At 45.6% G+C, this 23,714-nt stretch overlaps 1 protein-coding gene across 5 annotated transcripts in view; it reads left to right on the top strand.

Moving 5' to 3' along the window:
• The window catches only part of Ninl (ninein like), a 78,154-nt gene that overhangs the window by 12,266 nt on the left and 42,174 nt on the right, over positions 1–23,714 (top strand). For all 5 annotated transcript variants that reach the window (XM_052724678.1, XM_052724677.1, XM_052724676.1 and 2 more), the window contains exons 2-4: positions 16,350–16,543; positions 17,076–17,172; positions 22,333–22,505. In XM_052724678.1, the coding sequence (XP_052580638.1) occupies positions 16,361–16,543; positions 17,076–17,172; positions 22,333–22,505 (453 nt within the window). In that variant the 5' untranslated portion in view covers positions 16,350–16,360. The remainder of the gene's footprint in view (positions 1–16,349; positions 16,544–17,075; positions 17,173–22,332; positions 22,506–23,714) is intronic.

Below are 23,714 nucleotides of genomic sequence, written 5' to 3'. Positions count from 1 at the left end.
TCCCTCAAAGCCCTCCCATACACCCCCCTTGTTCTCTTTCAAATCATGACCTCTTTCGCTTTAATTATTGTTAGATGCGTGTGTGCGCGTGCGTGCGTGCGTGCGTGCATGCATACACCTTAGATCACTGTCTCTGTTCTGAAGACGGGGTAGCTTCTCACTGTCTCCTCCCCTCGGTCATCTCTGTGCTGCTGAGGAGCCCCCAGGCGAGGTTTTAGTTTCAGACACTTGGCATTTAGTTTGGAACTTCCATTTGGTCCTTTTAACATGGTTTGTTTCTCTGCCAAGATTCCTGGTGTGCATGCTCACATGCAGAACCTTTCCTCCGCACCCTTGAGTGGCCGCAGTGGCCAACAGGAGCTGAAAGCCACTTGGTCAAACCTCTGGATCGTCTGGGTGGTTCCCTGGATGCGTTTTTCTTGAGAGTGGTTTTTTTGACTTGGCATTTCTGTGACAGATTTTGAAATACTTCTTGGTTTGTGACGTGAACAGCACTGATGTTGTGGTTCTCTTCGAATTTCTTGAAGAACACTGATTTTTACCTTCCCTGGGAAGGTGGCCTCAGTGGTGAGGGCGTATCCCTTGTGAACTGATGTCCTTGCACTAGACCCTGCCTTTTAGTAGTTCTGCCACCTCCCAACACTGCCCTACTTCATACAAAACTTCCAGCATGTGACCTGCCAAGGGGCACATTCAGACATACCCAAATGACTGAAGTCCCAGACTTTTGACTTTTTTTGTTACCAAAACTGTTTAATGCATCCCCTCCCTCCCTTCCTCACCCCTATTTTTAAATATTTATTTAATTTAATTTTATGTATATGGGTGTTTTTCCTGCATGTATGTATGTACACCACCTGCATGCCATGTTGGCTATAGTACCCCAAGGATTTAGGATGCTGTGAGGTATATAGTGGGTGCTCAGTAAATGCCCACCGGTGAATGAATGCTTTATACCTTGCTTCTCCTAGCTCTTTTTAAAGCTTGAGACGGAATCTGGCTGTTTTGCTCAGGTTGGCTTCAAACTCCTGGGTTCCAGTGATTTGCCCGAATCAGCTCACCAGGTAGCTGAGACTGCAGGTGTGAACAGACTGCATTGGCCTTTCTGTCTGGAACATGGCTGTCTGGGGGTCGTGTGCACACAGTGTTGTACCTCTTTCCTGGTAACTTACCCCAGCAAGTTACAGTGTACTGCTGATCTTTTATGCTCCTGCTCAGCAGAGCATTTCTGTCATCTGGAAGTGACTTGACAGCTGATAAGTGTTCTGTGGCCCTGAGTCATCAGGCTGGGGAGCCCTGTAAACTTGGTTTCTCTTATATGAAAGAAGCACCCTGGGTTTGACTCTCCCTGTGGCTCAGTGCAAGTTGTCACAGTTAGTCATCTGTGTAGGATGAGGTTGTTGAGGTCCCTTGAGATAGACACTGCTTACAGGTAATTGCCGGAAACTAAAAATAATGCAAAACATAAAAACCCTGGAGAATAATACAAGGCCTTGGAAACAAAATGCCCTTGTAGAGCAAAGCAGAAAGTGTGGGCCTGTGACTCGCTTCTGGTGCTTGATGTGGGGGAAGAGCATGGTGGCCAGAGTATGAAATGGGGTCAGAGCTATCTCTACATTTTCCTGCTTTGTTGCAACTCTCAAAACTATGTGTACCAGGATACTCAGTACCTCTGACCACCCACTTAGAGCTGCCCCTCAACACATGTTTAAAGATCTCTGGGAAGCACAGAGCTGGAGACATAGCCTCCACTGTGCCCTCAGCCCTCAGCAGCCAGCCACATCTGCCTTCTAGGCAAGGGGTGGACAATCACAGCTTCCCGAGTCCTGCTTGGGTCCTGCCGATAGCTGAGGTGAGTGTTATTACTGTTATTATTGTTATCCATGTGGAAGGAAGGGCTGTGGATCTCTGCCTGCCTGATGAGGAGAGGCCAAGAAACTCAGTTGGCAAGCCGCAACCTTTGCATGCCTGGTGCTCACAGAGGCCAGAAGAGGGCATTGGATCCCTTGAAACTGGTTAGAGATGGCTGGGATCCGCCATATGAGTGCTGAGAGCTGAACCCAGGCGAAGCCTCTGTAAGAGTAGCCTGTGCTCTGAACTGCTGAGCCACGTCCCCTGCTCTGCCCTCCCCTGTTTTTGAAACAGGATTTTTCTTTCCTTGACTCCAGCTCCCAAATGCAGGGATTACGGGTGTCACTCACTCAAGACTGGTTTTCCATCACTGTTGCAGCTGCTGTGTGAGTGTGGGGACCTCTCAGTGCCCCTGTGACTGGCGCCTCCTTCCAGAATCCTCCTGCTTTTTACTTACCTTCAGGTGCTTCCTTGCGGTGGCTTTTCTTTGTAGTTTTGCCTTTTGTGTTTTTTTTCCAGCGTGAATATAATGATGGCTAATACTTCTGATAGGGAGTTTCTTAATGGTTTTACCAGCCAGTCCATTCCCTGAAGACTGCTCTCTTACTCTCTGCTCATCCTCATCTCCTTCACATCCTAGAAATGAGCTTTCCTAGCTATTCAGGACATTATAGTATTTGATAAATAGTATATATCCCCAAACCAGACACAGTTTGATGGTTGGCCAATGGGGGAAACTGTGAATCAGAATTCCTGGAAAGGAGCCGTGTCTGCAGAGGCTGACTGACAGATTAGAATGCTGGTGACGTGGAAAGGCTTGCAGTGTTGCTGGTCCAGAGCCTAATTATAATCTATCTCTGGCTTACCACTAAATAGCCGTTCCTTGCCTCCCCCTCTCAGACTTAACATCCTGTGACTAACAGATAGAGACATTCTGGAATGCATTAGCTTACCAAAACCCTACTCTTCCATTAGTGAAAGGGCTGAGAGCGTTGTCAGAGTCCAAGGCCATTTTTATGACCTGCCCACCTGATGTGCCCACCAATACATTTAAAAAGTGTCTTGATCCATGGCTTGCTTTATCCTCGTACTTTGGGGAGACCCAAGTCTGCATTCCTAGGACGCGATCACTGACGTTTAGCTTTAGAGTAAACCGTGTCTTTTATTCCTGGGAGGTGAAAGCTGTTGCTTTCATTGACACCGGTCTTCGTCTGTGAAAGGGCCACTTTGATTGGATTACAGACCCCTCTGATTTTAAAATGTATTCAGTTGTATGTGTGTGTTCCTATAAAACTTTATAGAACATTGGAATTTTCTTTGATCAGGCACTGATTTTTATATACAAGATTTATGATATAATTCAAATATAAACTTAGGCATGTATCTTCATCTATGACATGTTAAAGTGTGTGTGTGGTTTATATGAAACTGAAGTGTCAGAGTAAAGTTTTCTTTTCAAGGCTGTGGGTCTTAGTATGTTGCCAAGGCTGGTCTTGAACTTCTGGATATAAGTGGTTTTCCTGTATCTGCCTTCCAGGTAGCTATGATTATGGGGGTGTGTTGTCGAACATGGATGATTAACCTTTGAATTCTAGTTAAGGAAAGAAAAAAAAAAAAGGTCAAATATGAGGTATTTCATTACACTGTGCTTTGTGATTTTCAGGAGAAATGTCACTTTCCAAGGGAATTCCTATCAATATCGGGGTCAGAAAAGATGTTTTTAAGACATTTGAAAGAAATTTTACGGTCTTCAAAGTGCACCTCAAACACCTCTGAAGAGGATGGCACAGTGGGATCTCCTGGACATGTTGTCAGCGTGTCTTTTCTTACTCTGGATGGTCGTTATGAGTGTGTTTGCTTTATAAATATTCCTTGAGTAAACATACCCACCTAATGCTGAACTTCTGTCCCTCCCCCCCCCCCCCAGCTCTGCCTGGAAGATTCACACCAGCTTCTCTAAAGCACTTGCTGTGGTCTGCCTTAGCTGCTCTGGGGAATGTTATTTGTGACTTCTTTGTATCTTTCAGGGACTGGGCATTTGACCCTCAGTCTTTCTGCTCTGGCCTTTCTGTCTTAAGGCAGGATGTGCTGGACCCAGAAGCACCATGGATGAGGTCAGAGCCATATCCTGTCTTATGTGTGTCCTTCTGAGAGGCTCACCCTCCTCACTACCATCCTGGTGGGGAAAACCTATGACAGGCCATGTTCCCTACCCAGGTTCCTGGCTGATACATGCTTGTATTTGTCTTAAAAGAACAAGGAGTTACCGCACTCCAGTTAAGGCATATGCTAATGCTGACCTAGCCTGTTTATTTTAGGCTAACTCCTATCTCCTCGGGACTCTGGAAGAAACTATTTGCTCTACTATGGGAAATGACTACAGTTATTTCTTTCTTTCTTTTTTTTTTCTTGTTTTTTTTCGAGACAGGGTTTCTTTGTGTAGCTTTGGAGCCTGTACTGGATCTCCCTCTGTAGACCAGGCTGCCCTTGAACTCACAGAGATCTGCCTGCCTCTGCCTCCTGAGTGCTGGGATTAAAGGTGTACACCACCACAGCCCGGCTCAGTTATTATTTCTTTACTTTTTTTTTTTTTTTAAGATACAGTCTTGTGTAGCCCAAGTTAGCCTCATACTTGATGTATAGCCAAGGATAGCCTTGAACTTCTGATCTTCTGCCACCACCTAGTGAATGCTGGGATTACAGGCATGTACCACCACCATCACACCCAGGTTATGAGCTGCTGGGGATTGAACCCAAGGCCTCATACATGCCAGGAAACACTCTAGGCACTGAACCATATTGATAACTCCTATTTTTTCTTTACAATTGTCTTTAATAGTGAAAGAAATCAGAAAATGGCTCTCTATGTGTCACCCACAGGCCGTTAGTTAGAGATACCAAAGCACAGAGGAGGACACTAATGGCCACTCCTGAGTGTCCCCAGCCCTGGCAGAGACCACTGTCGGCTGGTGCATGGCTCTATTTAAAATACCACTTCTCCACCCCTTGCTTTAGATCACATACGTCTTTTCCAGTAGCATTTTGAAGCCACTTAAGATTCTCACATAAACAAATGTAGGAAATGACTTTCAGTATAGTGGGGTTTGGAATGGGAAGTCTGCTGAAAAGAGGCTGAGCTGGTGTGAGGATTCCTGAGACACTCAGAGGGGGGGACCTTGCTGGTGCAAGGCTGGCTTTCCTGTATTGTTTGTTTTTTCTTGTGTGGGGCCTACCACCCAGCTCCCGAATAAATCACACATGGAGGCTTATACTTAATTATAAATGTCCGGTCTTTGGTTGGCTTGTTGCTAGCCAGCTTTACTTAACTTTAAATTATCCAGTTTATCTTTGGCCTTGGGGCTTTTCCTGTTCTCTTACTTCTGTAAATCTTATGCTTACTCTGTGGCTTGCTAGGTAACTGGGTGGCTGACCCCTGGAGTCTTCTTCCTTCTCTGGCTACTTCTCCTTTTCTTTTCTCCCAGACTTCTCCTAATTATCCTCTTTGCCTCCCAGACCCGCCTATACTTTCTCCTGCCTTGCTATTAGCTGTTCAGTTCCTTATTAGACCATCAGGTGTTTTAGACAGGCACAGTAACACAGCTTCACAAAGTTAAACAAATGCAGCATAAACAAAAGTAACACACCTTAAAATAATATTCTACAACATTTCTTCCTTTTTGTCTAAATAAAAAGAAAGGTTTTAGCTTTAACATAGTGTAACTACATAAAACAAAAAGTTATCAAGTAAGAATTAATTTACGCCGGGCGGTGGTGGCGCACGCCTTTAATCCCAGCACTCGGGAGGCAGAGCCAGGCGGATCGCTGTGAGTTTGAGGCCAGCCTGGGCTACCAAGTGAGTTCCAGGAAAGGCGCAAAGCTACACAGAGAAACCCTGTCTTGAAAAACCAAAAAAAAAAAAAAAAAAAAGAATTAATTTACAATATTAATATTCAATCCATTTACATTTAGCAAATTCAGAGAAAGCACTCCTTAGTGACTCCAAAGTTTTATACATAATTTACTTTTTATCATAACTATGGAAAACTGCAGCTATAACTATCTAGTCTTCAACTCCCTCAAAGGCCCCTGAAGAATATAATATTATTTGAGTAAACAAAAAGTGCATTGCAAACAACTTCCAAAACTCTAACAATGACAGACACATCTGACTGCCTGGACACTCAACCAAAATTCCTCTGCAACATTGAGGCATCCATCTTCAGCCTACAGGCCCATAGTATCTGGCAGACTTCTCAGTGAAGCAGGAAATTGGAAGGATTGTCCTGCCTTATATCGGCAGAGTTCATCAGTCGATTTTCTCTGTGCCCTGCAGAATATCTGACAGACTATTCTGGAAAGCAGGAGTTTTGAAAGACTGTCCTGCCTTTTTTCCAACAGTCTTTTTCCTGTGTGTCTTACATGTCTAGTTTGCACAGCATTCAAAGTCGAGAGCTGTTTCTTTGCCCAGTGACTAACCTTGCCACAATGAAAGCAAACTCCATAAGGAGTTTCTTCAATGCCCATCATCTCTGAAGTAAATTGGTGCTCCCAGGAACAGATGTGTCTCATTGTCATGAAAAGCTTTATGTTAACAAAGCATTTTAAATGCCATATTCTGAAGGTCTTTGAAAGGTCTGAGGACCATCTATCTATTTAAAATATATGTCTATATGATCTGGAAAGCATACCTAACATATCCTGTGTTTCCTGATTATCCTATATAGTTTATAATAATAGCTTTCAAAAACAGAACTTGCCGGGTGGTGGTGGCACATACCTTTAATCCCAGCACTCAGGAGGCAGAGGTAGACGGATCTCTGTGAGTTCGAGGCTAGCCTGGGCTACAGAGTGAGTTCCAGGAAAGGTGCAAAGCTACACAGAGAAACCCTGTCTCAAAAAAAAAACCAAAAACCAAAACACAAAACTAGAACTTCACCCTACATTTTTAAATGAACTTCATAGATACATTACCTTAAACAAGTAGAAACACATGTACAATATGTGGTAACAAGCCGGGCGGTGGTGGCGCACGCCTTTAATCCCAGCACTCGGGAGGCAGAGCCAGGCGGATCTCTGTGAGTTCGAGGCCAGCCTGGGCTACCAAGTGGGTCCCAGGAAAGGCGCAAAGCTACACAGAGAAACCCTGTCTCGAAAAACCAAAAAAAAAAAAAAAAAAAAAAAAAAAAACAATATGTGGTAACAAAAACAACCTTAAATTTGCATCAATATACAAAAACCCTTTAAACAAGGGTAGAAACATATATACAGTGTAACAAAAATAAGCTTAAATTTGTATCAATATACTATATTCCCCTAAATATAACAAACATCCCTAGCCCACCAAATAACCAAAAGCCTCCCACACTCCTCTTGGGAATGTGGATGTTGTGTTCTCCAAATTGCTTCTTGCTATCTGTGGACGAAGCATCTTTAGGGTCCCAGAGAGAAAATTTTGAGATAATGACCAAGTCCTGGGAAGACCAGCAGTAACCTTTGCTGATAGATATCACCTGTCAAGATTCAGGTCTTGCCTGATCAAACCCGATCCATAGTAACCCTGAAGGAATCCACAGCCTCTCATCTCCTGTGGGAACAAGACTCCAAAGCATTTTTGATTTCCATTTGATGAATATATTTTTTGACTTTTTTTTTTAAGTTAAGGCATTCCTAAAGTATCTCGATTGGTTCATTTTAGCAGTCCAGTTCACAACTCCATGTGTCCTAGCAGCTGTCTTTTGCTCTTCAGCATTCAAAAAATTCAAAATCAAGACAATAATATATAGAATCCACACTCTCTGTGTATTTCCCATCTTATGTGGCTTTTTTCTTTTATTCTCTCTTTGTTTTATAAATAAAAGACTTTATAAACTATTCATTTTTTTCTATGACTATACCCTTTTCCTTTTCTTAAGCCTATACACATTGTTAACCACACTGTAACCTGTTTAGAGGTTTTCTGTCTGGATCTCTCTTACTGCGAATCTCTAGTCTTTTTTGCCTGCACGAGCAAACTTTAGACTGCCAAGCTACACCTGGCAGATAACTGTTGTGGAATATTAGTTTAAGATGTGTTACATTAGTTAATGCTGTGGCATATTTGTTTAATGATGCACAGATGTGTTGCATTCTTTTATGTTGCATTTGTTTAACTTTGTGAAGCTGTGTTACTTTGCCTGCCTAAAACACCTGATTGGTCTAATAAAGAGCTGAACAGCCAATAGCTAGGCAGGAGAGGGATAGGCGGGGCTGGCAGGCAGAGAAAATAAATAAGAGGAGAAATATAGACTTGAGAGAAAGAAGAACTAGGAGCAAGAAAAGGAGAAGGAAAGGAGGAACTAGGAGCCAGCCACCCAGCCACCCAGCCACACAATCAGCCATGGAGTTAAGAAGGGAAGAAAGATAATCTGTAATAGAGAAAGGTAAAAAGCCCAGAGACAAAACATAGTTAAAAGGAAACAGGTTAATGTAAGTTAGAAAAGCTGGCTATAAACGAGTGAAGCTAAGGCTGGGCATTCATAAGTTAGAATAAGTCTCTGTGTATTCATTTGAGAGCTGGGTAGCAGGCCCCAAAAAAGTTAAAAAAGCAAACAAACAAACTACAGATAACAATGTAGCAGCAGCAGCTGTAGAAGCAGAGGTGGTAAGGACCTGTGGGTGCCAGGTGCCAGCTTTGTGGTGAAACGGATGAGAATAAACCAAATAGTTTGCACTAGAGAGTGTGGGCTGGAGGTGGAGGAATCTGGTTCCTCTTTAACCACATTGGAGGGTCTCCAGGTCTTTCTGCTTTGTGGGAATGTGGCAAGTCACCATGGGCCTACCAGAGGAAAGCCCACACTGTCCCTGCCCACTGCAGTACTTGTTACCGGCTCCTTCTCTGGACTCAAGCGGCAAACACTTCAGCCCTCACCTTGGATCCTCTCCTTGCACATGGCTGGATGCCCTGGGGCAAATTGGGGCACAAGACGCATACTGACGTCACATGGCTCCTATGAAACAGTAGAGCAGGATGGTTAATGTTCCAAGTTGGGGGTGGAGACAAGCGCAAGCTGATTTGGAGTGACATCTAGGCACTTACGGAAGGGGAAGTCACACAAATATGAAATCAAGCATTGTGTGTGTGTGTGTGTGTGTGTGTGTGTGTGTGTGTGTGTGTGTATGTGTGTGTTTCCAACCAGGCATAAAGAGTACAGATCAAACAACTCAAATTTGAAATATCATGTACAACCAGAGACAAGAGTTGGGGTGATTTGTGAAGGCTTCAGGATCTCCCTCAGCATGGCTGTGCAGTAGCCAGGTGCAGTAGCAGACCATTAAAGCCTGCACCAGAGCTGTGGGGCTGAGCTGTCCCTGCCACTCTGTCTTCACTTCTGGACTCCAGATGGACCCTCACTGCTGCTTCTCAGTCTTCTGTTGCTTGCTCTGATCTGGTCAGCAGAAGATACTTAGAGGATGAGTTATCAGAGAGAGTATATTGATTTGAGACAAGAGAGTTAAAGAATTCATATGCCTTCCCAGCCAGAGTCACTGCAGCTCTTAGAGATTAATAGAGGAAAACACTCTTCTGTAGCAGTAGGTGACTGCTGCTGTCTGGTTCACCCCAGGGAGCCAGCCATGAACAGGAATCCCCATCAGCATATGCAGGTTCACAGCATATGTAGGTTCGCTTTGGAGACCAGACTGGCTTTGAACTCACAGAGATCCGCCTGCCTCTGCCTCCTGAGTGCTGGGATTAAAGGCGTGCACCACCACCGCCTGGCTAAAACACCTGATGGTCTAATAAAGAACTGAACGAACAATGGCGAGGCAGGAGAAAGGATAGGTGGGACTGGCAAGCAGAGAGAATATATAGGAGGAGAAATCTGGGAGAAGAAAGGAAGGAACCAGAGAAGGAGGACATCAGGGGCCAGCCACCCAGCCACACAACCAGCAATGGAGAAAGAAAAAAAGGTACACAAAATAGAGAAAGGTAACAGCCCAGAGGCAAAAGATAAATGGGTTAATTTAAGAAAAGCTGGCAAGAAACAAGCCAAGCAAAGGCTGAGCATTTGTAAGTAAGAATAAGCCTCCATGTGTGATTTATTTGGGAGCTGGGTGATGGGCCCCCCAAAAAGAGCAAAAACAAACAACAAAAAAGAGCCAGCCCCAGGCAGCATCATTCCACAGAAGAGGTGTGTCCTCCAGGTATCTTTTCAACTTCTGCCATTGAAGTAAAATTCAGGATCATTAGGACAATACAACTACAGCACTGGTAAATGGAAAAATTAAGGCTCCTTACAATTGTAGAGAAGAGGAGCAGTCCTTACAAGAAGATGGTGTGGAGTGTATCTTACATATATAATAACTAAATGCTGATTCAGCAGACACAAATAGATTAAAGACTGGGGTTTTAAAAAGCAAAATCGATCAGTAGGTGTGAACATGTGCCTTAACCCCAGCGCTCGGGAGGCAGAAGCAGGTAGATCTATGTGAGTTAAGGACCAGCCTCGTCTATATTAAGTTCCAGTCTAGCCAGGGATACCAAGAGGACCCTATCTCAAAGAAGTGTGGTTGTGTGTCTCTGTCTGTCTGTCTGTCCAAAGAGCAGGTTTTACATCAGAACACACTGCAAACTGCATTTGTGGGTCACTTTGCATGTATTAACTTATATTCGTTTAAGTGCATAAACTTTGGCTTAATGTGTAATGTGTAGACACATATTTCTGAAAGCAACATATAAAACATCTACTAAAAAGCACTTTAAAATAGTGCTTACAGAGCTGTCTTTTAAAAAAAATTTTAATATAGATACCTGAAATATCTGTTTAAAGACAGTTTCCTGGATAGCCAAATGTCTTTAACATAAATAGCAGAAGGCAATTAAAACAACAACACATAAAATCTTATCTTCTCAATCAGGTATAAAATGGTCCTAAAAGCAGCATGTCTGTAAGAGTGTTATTTGCTGTAGATACAAAAATAATGCTCTAGTTGCATTGATGACTTTTTATTAGAGCATTAACACTTTTTAAAAATAGCTGAATATAGCCAGGCAGTGGTGGTGCATGTTCTTTAATCCCAGCACTTGGGAGGCAGAGGCAGGTGGATCTCAGTGAGTTCAAGCCCAGCCTGGTCTACAAAGCAAGTTCCAGGACAGGCTCCAAAGCTACACAGAGAAACCCTGTATCAAAAAAAAAAAAAAAAATAGCTGAATATTATTCTGTTCTTCAAATAGAGATTTTAAAAAGTTTTGAATTCATTTTTCATTATGTCTTGTCTCTGTGTGAGTGGATAAGTGCATGTGAGTGAAGGTACCTGTGTAGGCTACATGTGCTTGATACCCTGGAGCTGACAACTTGGAGGTTTTGAGCCACCCTGTATGGGTGCCGGGAAATGAATGTCCATCCTCCATAACAGCAGTAACTGCTCTTAAGCAATGATCCGTCTTTCCAAACCCACACACTCTAGATTTTTATCACTGGAGATAGGATGCTAATTTCTGTCTTGTAGTCTTCTCAGCCTTTGCCTAAATCTATGGTCAGGATGGACGAAATTCTAACAAGTACACAAAGATCCAACAGTATCAATTAAATGACATTCTTAAGTTTTCTGATGTCAGAAGATGATAGACAGCTGTTTCTGTGTGTAGACTTTCTTGCATTTCCCCCAGGTCTTTAGTAGACAAATGCTGTACAAAGCACTAATTACTCCTTAAACAGAGTTTGTATCTACCTACTGTACATTTTAGGAACCAAGAAACTGACCAGTCTCATAATTCAGCTTCTTCATGATTCTTTACTGTTGATTAAATAGTTAATCGATGTTTGGAAAGAGAACAAGCAAATTTGAAGTGAATCCTAGGAATCTATCTTTTACATTTTGAATTTATTTATGCATTTGTTTATAGACATGGTTTCATTACATAGCCTGGACTGGTCTGCAGCTTGCTCTGTAGACCACGAATGGTGCTAGGACAATTGGATATTTAATGGAGAAGAGTGGAACCAGATCTTTATCTCTCTGTCTGCTGCATAAAAATCAGCTCTAAAGGGACCAAATACCTTAATGTAAGACCTGATACTCAGAAATCGCTATTAGAAAAGTAGGGAAAACTCATCTAGGTAGAAACACAGGTAAGGATTTTGTGACTTGGACTCCATTTGCTCAGGAGATTTGGCCAGCCATTGACAAATGCGCTGTCATAAAATTAGAAAGCTTCTGTACAGCAAAGAAAACAGTAAACTGAGTGAAGAGATGCCCGCAGAATGGGAGAGTATCTTTGCCAGCTGTATATCTGATGGAAGTTTAATGTTCAGAATATACAAAGAACTTAAAACTGATGAAGAAGAAACCAATCAAAAAGAGCTAAGGAGTCTGGAGTGATGGCTCAATTAGTGAAATATTTGCAAGGCCAATCAATAGTATAGAAATTGATTCTGATGGCTAAGAAGTGCTGAGAGCAAACGCTGCTACTGAAGGCAAGACCACTAAGTGTGATGTGTGGTACTCAGCTGGATCCTGGGCTCTGGCTCCTTCCTGGCAAACCAGGACCCCATCTGGAATGATTACCTTTGGTCTTCTTTGTTCGTAGTAAGCAGATTTTATAGAGGCCATTTGGTGGGGCTTGTTTCCTATTACAGAGGCTCCCCAGGTCCCACAGAGGAGCATCACTTATGGAGCCTCTGAGCTGCTCCTGGTCTTTGATACTCAGTGGGGTCATGGGGACAGGGATTAGATTCCCTTGGGACTGCAAACCAGCATTGGCTGCCTCTGCCTCCAGAGGGCTTCTCTGTCCTGTAGAGTGACTGCCAAGGGTGATTGGCTGGGGTAGATCCCATGTGTTTGGAAGTAGGTTTTACTCCTGTGTGGTGAACAGGCTTTGGCTTCCCCTGGCAGCAATGTTTACCGTTGAGTTTCAAAATTAGCACTTTTGAGACTCCTCATTTCTGTTAGAAAAACATATATCATGAAGCAGCCAAGTGAATTATTACCCCATTTTACATTTAGCTGCCAGAAGCCAGGCTTTTGGGTGGTTTGATGTGCAAATTATCTTACACATCTGTGGAATCCTGAGGAGTATCAAACAATGAATTTTGAGTGAAGAAGAAACAGAAAAGACTTTTGACATGCCCAGGGAAATGGTGTTCATTATTGACCACAAACTGTTTTGCTGCAGGTCTGGCCCCGGATGTTTGACTGGGTACAGCAGCTTCCTTAGGAGGCAGTCTAGATGTCCAAAGATTCTTCACCCAGTGAAAGCTGGCAACTGAGAATAATGGGAAGCAGTTTGGGTGCGATTTGTTGGGAAAATAGAAAATCTGCCACATAATATTTTCACAAGTGTTAGGTTACAGACCCTCGAGTTGTGTCCACTTCCCAGAGTCAGGCTGCCCACCCCCAACCCCCTGCAGCCTCCTTCTCTAAGGAGTTGGTAAGAGACACAGGGCTGGGACTTTGCAGCCCTCAGCTGAGTCATCTCCTTCTCCTTGAAGCCACAGTCAAGGCCGAACCTGCTCAGTGCTGCTCAGACCCAGGATGTCCTTCCGTTGAAGCTAGCCTTTCACCAGTGCCTTCCTGACCTAAGCAGGCTGGGTCTCATGGAAACCTCCGTTTGTTCCTTGGGATCCAAGGCTCTTTCTGCCTTTAAGACTCCATCACTCTGCTGTGGCATTATAACTCTCCTGATATTGTGGAAACTGAGGGAACTAAGGGATTTTTTTCCTCATGACCCTGTAATGCTATCCTTTATGGTTAATTCTAAAGAAGTTTTTCCTTGGTCCTGAAGTCTTGCTGTTCCACTTCGGGCCAAGTTGCTGTCTGTAACTGCCTGAGAAATTTGCCCATGAAGGATAGTTTATTCTTGGCTTCCTTTCTGCAGACTTGTTACATCTTTTATTGTCCTTGACAAGAGGCAGAACTGACCCATGCCTTTTGTGATGGCAAGTGGAGATTGGAAGTGGTGCCGTGGAAGCACCGCACTATTCCCTTCTCTAGTAGGAAGGAAACCGGACAGAAGCACGCAGCTGTCTTCCGAAGCTCAGCAGCCACGGGCTCCATCCCACCTCGGGGCTCTGGCCGGATGCACAGGCCACATCTGCCCCCTCAGTGCACTTTGACGCCAGCCTGGATGGTGATGTGCATTTCTCTCTCAGTTGCTATTGCAGGACTTGGCCCAGTGAGACCTTACCTCCGTCCACACTAGGAACCAGTGCCTCTTGTCAATGTAACGTGAGCCAGTAAGGCAGCTGCTAGCTGTGGACATTGCCACTTGGGGTGGAGGCTGTTTTGGGATGACAGGGAGAAGGAAGAAGAGAGAGGGAGTGAGGGGGCACTTGAGACAGACAGCGGCAGGCAAAAAATGTAGGCACATGTGACATTGGGCCTTGGCTGGATGGAAGCCTGTGGGATGTTGCTGTGGGCCATGAAGATGGCAGAGCATTCTGGTATCCGGATGTGTCCTACCTCTCTTTCTGTTACTGTTAAAACACTTGACCAACGGGCGGTGGTGGCGCACGCCTTTAATCCCAGCACTCGGGAGGCAGAGGCAGGTGGATCACTGAGTTCAAGGTCAGACTGTTCTATGTAGAAAGTTCCAGGCCGGCCAAGACTATACTGAGACCCTGTCTCAAAAAGGGGATGGGAGGTGTCAATATTTTAATTACACAGTATTCTGGGTTTTTTTGTTTTGTTTTGGGTTTTTTTTGTTTGTTGGTTTTTTGTGTGTGTGTGAACTTGACACAAACTAGAATTATCTGGGAAGAGGAACCTCAATTGAGAAAACACCTCCATCAGATTGTCCTTTGGCAAATCTGTAGGGCATTTTCTTGATTAATGATGGATATGGGAAGGCCTAGCTCACTGGGCGCAGTGACACCCCTGGATAGTATAAGAAAGCAAGCTGAGGGGCTGGAGATGGCACTGGCTGCTCTTCCAGAGGTCCTGAGTTCAATTCCCAGCAACTACATGGTGGCTCACAACCATCTGTAATGAGATCTGATGCCCTCTTCTGGTGTGCAGGTGTACATGCAGACAGAACACTGTAATATGATAAATAAATAAATCTTGAGAGAGAGAGAGAGAGAGAGAGAGAGAGAGAGAGAGAGAGATTGAAAAAGAGAGAGAGAAAGAGAGAAAGAAAGCAAGCTAGCTGAGCAAACCAGTAAGCAGCACTCCTGGATGGCCACTGCTTCGGTTTCTGCCTCCGGTTTCTGCCTTGAGTTCCTGCTCTGACTTCCTTTAATAATGGACTGTGATGTAGAAGTGTAAGTCAAACACTTTCCTCCCCAAGTTTCTTTTGGTCATGGTGTTTATCACAGCAATAGAAACCCTAAGACGCATGGCCACCCTATCATCTTTATCATCTTTATCATTGATGGACACTTTGAGTGCTTCTCCTCTTGGCCATTTTGGGGTTAATGCTATAATGAATGTAGAAGTCCAAATATCTCTTTAAGACCCTACTTACTCTTCTTTGGGGGTATCTACCCAGAAAAGGCATTGCTGGTTATAGGATAACTCTTTTAGTTTTCCTTGTGGCATCTCTGTGGGGGTTTCTATAGCAGCCACACCATTTTTTATTACCTCCATCCATCCATCCCTCTTCTGTGGCTGTACACTTCTCCTAGAAAGTAGAAGTTCAAGTTCATCATCCACTCCAGTGGTTCTGACAGCCTGTGGCCGGGAAGAAGATATTCAGCTTCATCTTGACACGGTCAACCACCTGGGAGGTATCATGAGAAAGAGGCTTTAACGTTTTATGCCTTCTGCCTCAGCCTCCCCAGTATCTAGGACTACTGCATACTTTATTGGTGTTTCTCTTTCATATGCCCTTTTATTTAGTGAAGTTTAGTGTAGAATTTACTAATTTAATTTTAAGTAGATATTTTTATGTAAAAGGAGAGATCTTGTGTTTATAAGGTAAAACGGAAGAGTATGTGTTTCTGTGTGTGTGTGTTGAAAAATGGTGTTTGCTCTTTAAGATATTACTAACAATTTTTTTTTAGGTATTGGAATTGTGAATGCTTTGAGCTTTTTTGTGCTTATCTCTTTTCTCCTCCTCTCCTCCTCCGCCTTCTTTCCTCTCTTCTTCACTCCTTTCTCCCCTCTTCATTTCCTTCTTTGAAAGGAGTATTGTTATGTTGCCCAGGCTGACCTCAGACTCTAGGGCTCAAGCAGTTCTCTGCTTCAGTCCCATATGTTGCTGGGTCTGTAGGCAAGTGCCATAGCACCAGGCTTTGTCTGTTTTTTAGTTAGTTAATCTAGAGTTTGTTTTGTTTTCACAAGAACAAAATCCCTTTTCTTGTAACTGCTGACTGACGAACGGCTTGGGCCCCTGTCCTAGACACTAGCCTCTCCTGCAAAGAGAAGCTGATTCCTCCAGCTGCACTTGACCCCGAAAGGGCTCCTGATGCCTCCTCTTTGGACGCAGTACCTCTGGGACCAGCTTTTGTCCAACATGTAGTCCTGGGAGGAGTGGGGCCGAGAAACATATCCTAACATGTACTTTTCTTCGTCGTTACCAGCCTGCTATGGGATGGACAACGAAGAAGAGGACCACTATGTCTCCCAGCTCAGGGATGTCTATAGCAGCTGTGACACCACGGGCACCGGGGTTCTGGACCAGGAAGAGCTGACCCAGCTCTGCACAAAGCTTGGCCTGGAAGAGCAGCTGCCAGCCCTTCTTCAGATGCTTCTTGGAAATGACCGCTTGGCCAGGGTGAGGGAGCGTGCAGAGCTGTGCCACTGACACAGACATTTGGTACACAGTGCCCAAAGAAAGACAGTTGGGAGAGGAAGGTCGCCAGCAGTGAGCCAGGCTTGTTCTAGGGTTGTGGCAAGAGCTTGCGGGAATGTAAGCAGTCACACCCACCATGTGTAGGTAGTGTAGGTGACCCACCACACCAGCTGCTGTTCTCTAGTTGTGTTGTTTAGTTTGGTTTCATAAAATGATTTATTTGGTGGTGGGATGGTGGTTCACATTTACCTTCTGTATTAGATTCTTCTAGTGAAAATAATTTTAAGTACATATTTGGAAAAGTGAAAGGAATGTTCTCACTCTGAAAGGCAGTGATCAGACATCTTTTGAGAAAAAAGACTCTTTGGTTTGGTTTGGTTTTGTCCATCAACTTAAATGTGAATCTGTGGAAAGTTAAATGTGAATCTGTGGAAAGTTAAATGTGAATCTGTGGAAAGTTAAATGTGAATCTGTGGAAAGTAACAGTGTCTTCTCCTTACTCAACTTCCTACAGGTCAACTTTGAGGAGTTTAAGGAAGGTTTTGTGGCTGTGCTGTCCTCTGGCTCTGGTGTAGGACCCTCTGATGATGAAGGTAGTTCCTCAGAGTCAGGTAAGAGACTTTCCTCTAAGCACTTAAGTTTCCTTCCTATATTTGTCTGTGGCCTCTTAACTTTTCTAAATTCCAGCCTTTCTTTCTGTCACCGTCAAGCTGTGTAGACTTGAGCAAAATACCTGGAGTTTCCTCTTCTGTAAATGTCATGAGATTGTAACATCCATTACCTGTAGGGGGCGCTGACAAATGAACTGAGGGGTGTGGAGCAGGGAGAGGTGGTACCCAGGGCTCTGAGGTACCAAGCAAGCCGACTGGCCTTCTGTCCTGGACAGTAGCATCTGCTGTTATAGCCAGTGGTGTTAGTGTGCTAACAGGACTAACAGGAATCCAGTTGTGGAAATGCTTGCGGGGCAGGAACACAAGAATAAGTATAACTGTGTCATGGCAGGAAGCCACCAGGCCCAAGGACTTGGTCCTCAGGTACAAGAACAGTGGGCCTGGGGGGCGGGGGGTGGAGCTGGAGGCAGTTCTGTTGAGGGACATGAGGACTGTGTGAGGTGGATGTTTCACTGGACACGACTACCCCCTCTGGCATGCTGTATGACCATGTAGGGTGACTAGGTTGAAGGACCCTACCTAGTCAGGAGCAGAGACATAGAGATGAGTAACAGTGAAAGTCACAGGGACTGGCACTCACACCAAGTGTCTTCTAGGTGCTAGGCCTTGAGCTTCCTGTGTATTTTATGTAGATTTTACCCTCTTAGAAATCCCGGGGTCCTGTCCCACCCACAGTTGAGCTGAGAAGACATTTGTCCCTGATCCGTCTGAGTCCCCGATGTCCACCATCCCTGTGCACACAGTGTCAGAACATGTGCTGCTCGCTTTGGATGACGTCATCGGCCCCTTCCCCACCTCCCGTCTGATGGCAGAGACCCTGGGCACAGGACAGAGAGCGCTGGGGTCTGTGTCAGCCCCACACCGCGTGCACAAGTGTTTGTCTCATCCCTTTCTCTCCAAACATGAAGAGGGCTTGTAGTCTGTCCTGACACAGGAGTTTGGGCGGTAGTTGGAATATCAAAATGTCTTTGGAAAAGTGAGACCCAGCCCCTCTGTTGGACCAAAGGTCAAAGTTAACCTACTTCCTGTCATGTGACCCTGCACAGCTTAAAACCCACCGTCTCTGGAACATGTTCTGTTTCCCACAGAAGTGAGCCTCTTTAACATCTATCTGTACTTCTTCCTCACCAATACCAGTTCTTTTTCTTTTCTTTTGATAGAATTTGAGAAGCTTTTCTCAGCTAAGTAGCTCCATGCCTTTCCTGAAACACGGCCCCATGTGCCATTGAATGGAGACCAACTCTGGCCCATCTCTGTTGTGGGACCTCCAGGGAAGAGATGTGAACAAAAGTCTGTTTGCTCTAGATAGAGCACTGACTACAGGCCAAAGAAAAGATTTTTACCCGTGCCTCAGTGGGGAAACCAGTGAGATTAGTTACTCACAGGAGCATGGATGGGTCCCCACTCTCCACCAGCCTCTTTCCCCTAGCTGTTGCTCAGTGCTGATACAACCTCGGACAGGGGTCTTGTGAGCCTTGTATCTTCCTGATTTTCCTCAGTCTGATAGCTTCAAGAGCTTTGCTAGTCTTGTGAACCTCCCTCCTGACTGGAGGAGGGAATGTTTCAGTTTGGAGAAACTAGCTATACACAGTCTGGAAACATCTACCTCCTACCAGAACTGACCTTGTGTTATGGACCTCTGGCCACAGAGTTGGGTCAGCCCTGCCTTCTCCCTCCAGGGCTGAGTCTGGTTCAGTCTTTTTCATAGTTCTCTGACTTGTCTCTGGTGCCTCACCCCTGCCTGCTTCTTAACCATCTGGCTATACTGCCTGCCTTTTTGGTTCCGGTTACATTATCTTCATCCTGATTTCTAGTTTCTCTCCTAGTACCCCCCACCTTGCCATTAGAATGTGTTTATGTGGCCAATGCCTGGGTTAGGAAGAGCCACCCTGTATTTCTTTTCCCCTTTTCTTTTGCTAAAGGCCATTGGTGAACATGTAACTAAATGCCCTTGACTTTCCAACTCTGTTGTACTTTCTCAATAGTCTGTACACTTCATAATGGCACATCAGTCTCCAGAGTTCTGGCCAGACAGTGGGGCTCCTGCAAGCTATTATGCAGTGCATATGGAGTTGATGTTGTGATGGACGGTGGGAAACGCTGGGTCCAGGTGACTTACGGTGCTCCCACCTCATGGGAGAGCTATGGTGCTCTGCCCAGTCATTGTTTCCACTGCTCTGCCATCGGTGCTTCTGTGCGGAGGAGCCCTGTGTGTACCTTTTCTGACTAGTGCTTCTCCACAGTGGAGGGTGCTTTCTCCTTGGGCTGCTCTGGTGAGATCCTTAGGACTGTTGCAAGAAGAGCATATATTTTCCTCCATGGTTCACTGCTCTAAGGGAAGTGCTGCCTATCTGTGGTTGAAGATAGAGTCACAGCAGTATGGAGTCTGTGTGGAGCCTGATCATGGACAATAGAGATGTGAACGGGACCATTGGACAGGAGGAAGCCCACAAGAAAGAGAAGAAGCATGGGCAAGTTGCACCGTTTTCAGATATGACCGACTAACTCCAGGGTGGGGCTGTAGCCATGGCCTGGTGGCCAGGGTCTCCTCTGTGGCAGGCCTCCTGGTGGGGAGGACGAGAGTGGGCATCTTCTTAGGTTGCCCAGGTGTCTTATGCTTTCCACTGCACAGGACGGGGGTTTCATATTCTAGCCCTACCAGAAAGTGCTTCCCCGGGAGACAGGAAGGGAGCACCATGCCCAGCTGTACCTTGCGCACAGATGGAAGCCAGTCAATGACAAGAGCCTTTGTTTTGTGACTGCTCCTTCGTGAGAGCCAAGCACACAGGTTTATTAAGGAAAAGTGAGAGTAACTATAGGGTGGTGGAAGGGGTCCCAAGGGAAGGAAACACGGCTGAGACGTGTAGGGGCTTTTAATAGGATTTATGGCAGAAACTGGACAAAGACTGAGGTCGTTTGAATTGAGATGTTTAACCCTTTCAGCATACCACCCAGGGAGATGACTATGCACTGTTCTCCCAGTTAGGAGGGTGGTCATCTGAACTGCCCTCTGTCCCTCTTTGGCTTGCTTTGTTAGCTGCTAACCTTGGCTTCTGCTGGCTGCAAGCCCTGACCGAAACTGTGACTATTGACCTTGCAAGTGTTGCTGCTCTCTCATCTTGGCTGGTATTTTGTTGGCTTCCAACTGAACTATACACTCTTTGTTTTTCTGTTTACAGGACTAAAGGTCTTGAGTTGGGGTTTAAAGACACTGAGGCAGATTGTTGAAGATATGAAGTTCGTTAAAAGAGTTATTGTCACCACAGATAGACAGACAACAGCATAGCAGGGCCTCGGAGGGGAATTGAGGCTACAGGACCCGAGACAGAGAGTGTGCATGGTCTCCAAAAAGAGTATCCATAGCCCTCAAAGAAGTGTAAAGGACCTGCTTGAAGTTTTTTTACCATGTGCCTTGCCCGCCCCCCCTTTTTTATTCTCTCTGCCTATGGGGAATTGACTCTAGCCTCAGGTCATTTTCTCATGTGTTCTCTTGATTTCTCTCAGTGGAATGGATGCTTTTCCTTCTTCTCAACATGCCCCATGACCTCTCTCCCTTCAAGGACACTATGTCTAGCCTGCCAATGCCTATTGTATTAGAGTAGTTATTAGTGATACTCATGATGACTGTTAAAGTGTCCCTGAAAAAACAACCCTGTGTGTTTTCAGACACCTTTAATGCTACACTATCACTTCACATTCAGCATATCCAGAATGGAACTCAGCATTGACCTCACTAAACCTTGTTCCTCATCCCCAATTCCTGTGTGTCTTCAGGTCACCCGGATTTCTCCTCGGATGGCCCAGGGGTCGACAGGTAGTGACTACCAGCACAGAGGAAAGAATCTAGATGGTTTTTGGTCTTACGAAGCTGCCTTCTGTTTGATAAAACCTAAGTAACATGTGCTATGAAAGGCCTGGCCTCAGTGGGCTTGTCCAGGTCTCCTTAGCTGCCCTCCTTCAGAATCCTGATCCTGAATTCTTCTACAGAATCCACATCCCAACATGACTGCTGCTCTTGTTGCCCATCCTGTGCTCTTCTTCCCACATGTGCTCAGTTAGGATTGTGTAGATGTGCAGATTGGATGAGGAAAGAAGGACCACAAGGAAGTGAAAGGTTTAGAGTATTCCCTTCAGTCTGGAGACTACAGTCCATGCTGCTTCTGCCTTCAGACTGCACAGGATTGCAGAGTTTGTCTTTGTCTGTTGCCCATGCCTGCCTATGGAGCCCCTCTACCCCAAGGGCTTGGGATCCTCAAGTAATCAGCAACCTAGCAAGAGTGAGAATTTTCTAAAGACACACATGTGTTCCTTACTCTGGCTATCTGGACCAGTGGAACAAGGCACCCAGAGAATTGGGATTTCCCCCAGAAATCTCACACTGAGAGAAGGAAATTGCTGAATCCTGGTATGAGCCAGAGGAGGATCTTGTATCTAGGAAAGCAAAGCAGAAGGATTTCACATAGTGCTGGCAGGTTTTCAGCCTTGCAGGAGAAACTGAAGTCAAGACAATGATGGGTCACTGATAGGCAGAACCATACCTTGATTGAGAGTGCCAAATTATGCATATCTCTTGCCTTCTAGTTAAACCTTAACCTCAGGGGAGAGGGGTGTCACTGGATCTCTTTATTCCTTTTCTTAATGTGGCCACATTGAGTACACCTGCTTTTTACTCTTTCTAATTTGGCTCTTCTAATTGCCATATTGTGATGGTGGCTGAGCTTGGCTTGTTGGGATACAGGCTGTGACCCTGAGTCTAGTACTAAGAAAGGAGTTCTGGGAAATAGCCTGAGTTCTCTAGCTACATGTTCTTGGACTGTTGGCATTTCCCTGAAATATGCTTAGCAAAGGGAAAGAGCACCTGGTGTTTAGTAGGCACCCCCTTGCCCAACCTGGCTTTCCCAGTTTTGCTTTAAGTAACCGTACAGCCACTGTTAACTGCTCAGTGTCCTTGTGTCCTCCAGGGTAACGTGCTCAACAGTGTGTCTGTGAGCCATGCTGGGGCTCTAACCTGCAGCTTCTAGGAAAGGGCCTTGTTGGCAGCAGGGCCACCAGCCTGCTTTATAGCCCTCCCCCTCCACCTATCTCCTTTTGTCTCGCCAGCCACTTCCTGTGCTGTCCCTCCGAAGTACATGAGAGGCTCTAAGTGGTATGGCCGTCGAAGCCGACCTGAGCTTTGTGACTCGGCCACTGCAACCAAATATGGATCAGAACAGCAGCCCAAGGGTAGTGTGAAGCCACCTCTGAGGCGTTCTGCATCTCTGGAGAGTGTGGAGGTGAGTCAGCCAGCCCTTCCCACCCAGATTGCCCAGCATTAGGGAAGTGATTGTCGGTTCGTCACTCTCCATACACATGGTCCTGGAGGATGGAGGCAAGTTCCTGGGCCTTGAGTTGTCAGAAGCCTGGGTGTGCACGGCAGCTGTGCTTCATCTGAAACTCTCTTCTATTGGTGAAATTATTAAGGCCACTCCACGTAGTTAAAAGGAGATTTATTTAATGGCGTAACTTACAAATTAAGGGATAGGTAGGTCGCGGGGTCTGGGGAAGGTGTATCACAGTCCAGCGGTGTTCTCTGGAGCTCTGCTTGGTCCACCTCCACTATCCAGGGTCCTGGACTGGAGAGAGCGTCCCCGATCCAGATCTCGGGTCCCCAGATGCCTCCCTTGGCCCCGCCTTGTAGGCGTGACAGTTGCCGAAGTCTCAATGGGGGTTGGAACTTCCAGATCAAAGCTGGAATGGCTACCCACTACACTCTTCTCTGTTGGTGGCAGTCCTAGGTCCAGGCCACCCTCCTTTAGATTTGGAGCAATGGGGACTTTGTGATGACCTTTACTTCTCTTCCGTGGCTCTCCAGCCACGACTTCCTTTCATTGTGGAAAGTTCAAGTTAGGGTTTCACAACAGAGGAACATTACAAGCCAGGGAATGGAAAAAGGAGCCTTTGGTGAGCCTCCCGGTTAGGAATGTGGGAGTATGGAGTCCACAGTACTGCCTGCCTCAGGGTATACCAAGGTCCACACCTCCAGCATGGTGCAGCCAGTGCCTCCTGGAGTGTGGGAGCTGAGCCTTTCCCTGCCTCTGAGCCTGTCACTGCTAGCAATGGAGCCTCGCCTGCTTCGTGTAAAGAACTCTGTGCATCGGGCAGGTGAGGTGACTCAGTGGAGAGAGGCACCTCTGCCATGCTGACAGGTTGAGGGAGCACACTTCTGAGCCCGTGACTCTCCGTCCCCATTGTGATTCTTCGTCCCTGACTCAGAGTGCAGACTCAGAGAACACTGTGTTTGTCCCTGACTCAGAGTGCAGACTCAGAGAACACTGAGTTGTCAGCTGAGGTGCATGCTGTAGAGGAACGGAGCTGACTGTCTATCACCAACTTGAGTTCTGACCTCTGAGAGTTAGGGCAGCTTTAAAAGGGCAGAGTCTTGGTCACCCTGGTGTTCATTTGGAAATCAGCAGGTCACACAGCACTTGTTCAGAAGCTGGCTT

Source organism: Peromyscus californicus, unplaced genomic scaffold (genome assembly GCF_007827085.1).
Source record: "Peromyscus californicus insignis strain IS unplaced genomic scaffold, ASM782708v3 Scaffold_7__1_contigs__length_154581171, whole genome shotgun sequence".
Taxonomy (NCBI): domain Eukaryota; kingdom Metazoa; phylum Chordata; class Mammalia; order Rodentia; family Cricetidae; genus Peromyscus; species Peromyscus californicus.
Note: the sequence above shows the minus strand (reverse complement) of the source record. Positions and strands in the feature narration are given on the sequence as shown.